Source organism: Ctenopharyngodon idella, chromosome 3 (genome assembly GCF_019924925.1).
Source record: "Ctenopharyngodon idella isolate HZGC_01 chromosome 3, HZGC01, whole genome shotgun sequence".
In the NCBI taxonomy this organism is placed as follows: domain Eukaryota; kingdom Metazoa; phylum Chordata; class Actinopteri; order Cypriniformes; family Xenocyprididae; genus Ctenopharyngodon; species Ctenopharyngodon idella.
In genome coordinates this window covers 36,734,009-36,739,172 of record NC_067222.1, presented here as the reverse complement: position 1 = coordinate 36,739,172, position 5,164 = coordinate 36,734,009, and the positions used below count along the sequence as shown (strand labels likewise).

General features: G+C 53.6%; 1 protein-coding gene across 1 annotated transcript; it reads right to left on the bottom strand.

Moving 5' to 3' along the window:
* Positions 1 to 300: 300 nt before the first annotated feature.
* On the bottom strand, positions 301 to 4,574 carry LOC127507586 (uncharacterized). Its single transcript, XM_051884807.1, has 2 exons — positions 4,509 to 4,574; positions 301 to 3,913 (listed from the first exon to the last, which is right to left on the bottom strand). Exons 1-2 carry the CDS (start codon positions 4,572 to 4,574, stop codon positions 1,448 to 1,450), a joined length of 2,532 nt encoding a protein of 843 aa, XP_051740767.1. The 3' UTR covers positions 301 to 1,447.
* Between the last annotated feature and the right edge of the window lie 590 nt (positions 4,575 to 5,164).

The following is a 5,164-nucleotide window of genomic DNA, read 5'->3' as shown; positions in this document are numbered from 1 at the left end:
ACAGTGCATAACATCATCAAAAGATTCAGAGAAACTGGAGAAATCGTCTCGGGTTACATCTGTAACCCTGGTTCCCTGAATAGGGAACGAGACGCTGCGTTGAATCGCATTGGGATCACCTCTGCGTGATTACGTCTTGAAGCACTCGTGAAATCGAACCAATAGTGTGACGGGACGTCAGAGCGGGTGACGTCACGGACCAGGAAACTATAAAGCACCCCTGAGAACAAAGAACGCCAGCTTCTGATGTGGATGAAGCAGACGCTCACAGGTGCGCAGGGAGTATGGCTGAGCAACGCAGCGTCTCGTTCCCTATTCAGGGAACCAGGGTTACAGATGTAACCCGAGACGTTCCCTTTCATGGGAACATCGACGCTGCGTTGAATCGCATTGGGAACCCTATCCCAACTAGGCCATAGGACCAAGTGCCTGTCCTGTTAACTTTGGGACGAGAGCACCGCGGACCCCGGAGTGGAGCCCAAATGAAGGTTGTAAAACCTAATAAAGGTGTGCTGAGATGACCACCCAGCCGCATCACAGATCTCGCTGATGGGAACTCCCGAGAACAAAGCTTTTGAAGCAGCCATACCTCTGGTGGAGTGTGCCCGGACAGCCAAAGGTGAAGGCTGTCCGGACGATTCATAGGCAAGAGAGATGGCCTCGACCACCCACTTGCTCATTCTCTGCTTAGACGCTGGGCCCCCTTTCTTAGGGGACCCGTAACAGACAAACAACTGATCGGTCTTGCGCCACAGGGCAGCTCTGTGGACATAAGTGTCTAAAGCCCTCACCGGGCATAGCAGATTTAGTTTCTCCTGATCCGCATCTGAAAAGGGTGGAGGACAAAAGGCCTGCAGAACAATGGGCCCCGGGACATTGGTGGGGACCTTGGGTATATACCCCGGTCTATGATGCAGGAAAGCCTTGACCATTCCAGGCGCAAATTCCAAGCATGAAGGAGCAACAGAAAGTGCTTGTAGATCTCCAATTCTTTTGAGAGATGATATAGCCAACAGAAATATAGTTTTCAGAGTGAGGAACTTTTCAGATACTTCCTCTAAAGGTTCAAAGGGAGCCGCAGCCAACCCTTCCAATACAATAGCCAAGTCCCAGGACGGAGTTCTTGTACGCACAGCAGGCCTCAGCCTCTGGGTACCACGGAGAAAACGTATGACTAGGGGGTTCTTTCCCACAGAAATGCCCCCCAAAGGTGCATGATAGGCGGAAATAGCTGCAATATATACCTTCAATGTAGAAGGGGATAGGCCATCCGAGAATTTCTCTTGGAGAAATTGCAGTACATGACTGATGGATGAGTGGAACGGGTCCACCTGAGATCGGCTACACCAAGTAGCAAACAGCTTCCACTTATATGCATAAAGTTTTCTCGTGGACGGAGCTCTGGAGTGGAGTATGGTCTCCACAACCTCAGTTGAGAGACCGGATTCTATGAGCTCGGCCCCCTCAGAGGCCAAGCCCACAGTTTCCACAACTCCGGGCGGGGGTGAATTATTGTGCCGCCCGCCTGAGACAGGAGATCCTGCCTGATTGGAATCTCCATGGGGGAGCTCTCTAATAGGGACACTAGATCCGAGAACCATATCCGGGTCGGCCAGAACGGGGCTATTAATATGAGACGGACCCCGTCCCGGCGAACCCTCTCCAGAACTCCTGGGAGCAGAGCAATCGGGGGAAATGCGTACAGACGCAGCCTCGGCCACGCCTGTACCATGGCATCCAACCCCAGCGGGGCTGGATGGGTCAGGGAATACCACAACGGGCAATGAGAGGTCTCTTTCGAGGCAAACAGATCGACTTCTGCACGACCGAATTTTTTCCAAACGAGCTCCACCACCTCGGGGTGGAGTCTCCACTCCCCGGGCCTCGGCCCCTGTCTCGACAGGATGTCTGCCCCCACATTTTGATGCCCTGGGATATAAGCTGCTCTCAAAGAGAGAAGCTTCCCCTGGGACCACAGGAGGATCTGATGGGATAACTTGCACAGCTGGCGAGACCTCAGACCCCCCTGATGGTTGATGTAGGAAACCACCGACATGTTGTCTGTGCGAACTAACACATGGTGGCCCCAAAGGTCTGGGAGGAAGTATTTGAGTGCTCGAAATACCGCCATCATTTCCAGCCGATTTATGTGCCAGGAACGATGATGGTCCTCCCAAAGACCCTGAGCCGAGCGACCACTCATGATCGCCCCCCAGCCCGTGAGAGACGCATCCGTCGTTAGCATTACGCGACGACAAGGAGCTCCCAGCACAGGTCCCTGGGACAAGAACCAAGGCTTCTTCCACATAACTAAGGCACGAAGGCATCGCCGCGTGACCTTGATCATGCGGAAAGGGTTTCCCCTCGGAGAAAACCCCTTGGTCCTGAGCCACCACTGTAGGGGTCTCATGTGCAGCAGGCCAAAAGGTATCACGCTGGACGCAGCTGCCATCAGACCCAACAGTCTCTGAAACTGTTTCACAGTGAGTGACTGGCCTAATTTCACCCCTTTCACGGCTGAGAGAATGGCATTCACCCGAGCAGGAGACAGACGTGCCTGCATCGTGGTGGAATCCCAGACTACTCCTAGATAATTGGAAGTTTGTGCTGGAAGAAGTACGCTCTTCTTGGCATTGAGTCTCAGCCCTAACCTTCTCATTTGTGACAGAACTACATCTCGATGTTGAACTGCTTGTTGCTCTGACTGAGCTAGAATCAACCAATCGTCGATATAATTTAGTACGCGGATGCCCTGGAGTCTCAGGGGAGCCAGAGCTGCATCCACGCACTTCGTGAAGGTGCGGGGTGAAAGAGACAGGCCGAACGGAAGAACCTTGTATTGGTAAGCTTCGCCCCCGAAAGCAAACCTGAGGAACTTCCAATGCGAAGGATGGATTGACACATGAAAGTAAGCGTCTTTCAGATCTATTGTCACAAACCAGTCCTCGGACCTGATCTGTGTAGTGATCTGTTTGAGTGTAAGCATCTTGAACTTGAGCTTTTGCACTGAACGATTTAACATGCGCAAATCTAGAATAGGACGCAACCCTCCATCCTTCTTCGGAACGATGAAGTAACGGCTGTAAAACCCTGACTGCTTGCTGGGAGGAGGAACCCTTTCTATAGCTCCTTTTTGCAAGAGTGTCATAACTTCTTGTTCCATAACCAGAGACTGCTCGCGACCCACCACTGTAGGAAGGACCCCTTTGAACTGAGGCGGGCGAAACCCGAACTGTATTTTGTAACCCTTTTCTATTGTGAGCAGCACCCATCGAGAAATATTGGGAAGACGTTTCCATTCTTCTAGAAATTCTACTAAGGGAACCAGCCTCTCGAGGCTGGCCTCTGGTGTTATTTGAGCATCTGATTCGGCGCCCTGAAGCGGCGCACCGGCAGAGAACAGCCGAATCAGACGCTGGCCGACCCTCCTCGGAGGGTCGGTGGGGACCGCTGCGCCCTGAAGCACACAAGGTGGCAGGGTTGGCAGAACGGCCCCTTGAGGGCACCGAAGAGGGGTTAACTTTATAGATCTTAATACAGGACCCTCTTCGGAGGGGGCTGCCCTCAGAAGTCCTGTGCGCCTGGCGTCAGGACTTCTTCGAAGCCTTCCTAGAGATAATGACAGTCCGCAGATCTGTCTTACCCTTGGAAGGCTTCGACTGCGTCGCCCGCCCCGGTCCCCAAGATCTTTGCGGGGAAGCACGGGTGGCGACACTTTGTTTTTGCTGCGCTCTATGCGCAGATGAGGAGCTGGTAGATGGCCGAGGCTGCTCCCGCTCAGCAGCCTCGGCAGGGAGAGAGCGGCGAGGGAGGAACTTTTGAAAGGCCGCTGACTGTTTTTTGGCCTCCTGGAACCTCTCGACGACCGAGGTGACAGAATCGCCGAAGAGGCCCAGGGGAGACAGAGGTGAATCTAGCAGCACGCCTTTATCTCTTTCTCTAATGTCAGAAAGATTTAGCCATAAGTGCCTCTTGGTGGCCCGGAGAGCTAAATCGGTGGCCTTTCGCAGTTCCTGGATGGTCTCAAAACTCGCCTCACCGCTTTCGTCAATTTCCCCCAGCAGGTCGGCCTGGTAGGCTTGCAGGATCGACATTGTGTGTAAGCAGGCTGCAGCCTGACCTGCTGAGGCATAAGCTTTGCCCACCAAGGCCGATGTTGTACGTAATGGCCTGGTGGGCAGCGTCGGGGATTTAAGGGACGACGCGGACTCAGGCGAGAGATAGCCCGCGAGCGTCTCTTCAACCCGGGGCATCGTCCCATAACCATACTGTTTCAGCCCCACGATGTTAGAATATATAGATGTTTGGGGGCTGTAAACTCTATATTGAGCCGGCTTCTGCCACGATCTCGACACCTCGGTGTGGAGATCGGGGAAGAACGGCAATCCCCGACGCTGAGGCTGTGACCGGGCGGGCAAAAAGCGCTCATCTAACTTGCTCTTTTGCCGCATTTCAGGTCTTTCGGCTGGCCAGTCGATATTTAATTTGGCCACCGCCCGCGTCACAACCTCCAACAGCTCCTCATATGCTGGAGATGAGGATGGCGAGACCTCCTCTCCAGCTTCGACGCTCATCACATCCAACTCCTCAGAGCTGGATAGATGAAGCGCCGGTGCCTCTCTCCTGGGGGAAGAAACCGCAGCGCGTGCTTCCACAACCAGGGGAGAGACACTGGATCTGGCAGGTGAGGGCCGAGATAAGGCTGGGCCCGTCTCTAACCCCTCCACCAGATCCATTTGTGAACCCCAGGAATGAAGCCGTCGCTGTGCCTCAGCAGCAGCGGGACCCGATCCCTGGGGAACACTCGCCGCGGCGCCTTCTTTCTCTTTGTCGAAGAACGCCCGGCGTGAACGGAGTATACGGAGCGTTAGCTTCTCACAATGCACGCAGACAGCTCCCTCGAGAGCTGCCTGGGCATGCTCCACTCCCAAGCAAGCAACGCACATCTCGTGTGTATCCCCGCCCGTGATGAAGCGAGGGCAGGGAGGAACACACTTGACAAACTGCTGCTTGCTTGTCGCCATAATAAGTGTCTTAACTTATATATATATATATATATTATATTATAAGTGCTTGGTGAAACGAAAGTCTGCTCTTGTCCTCGGACGAAGAGATATTCGTTTTCTGTATGTATAGCGGACAGACAACACCAAATAAGACACAC

Bases quoted from the DNA above. Each gene is read 5' to 3' on its own strand.
- LOC127507586 (XM_051884807.1), bottom strand. From the start codon at position 4,574: ATGAGCGTCGAAGCTGGAGAGGAGGTCTCGCCATCCTCATCTCCAGCA. The intron at 3,914-4,508 runs GTTGTGACGCGG...GCGTGCTGCTAG, and splicing joins CATATGAGGAGCTGTTGGAG to ATTCACCTCTGTCTCCCCTG.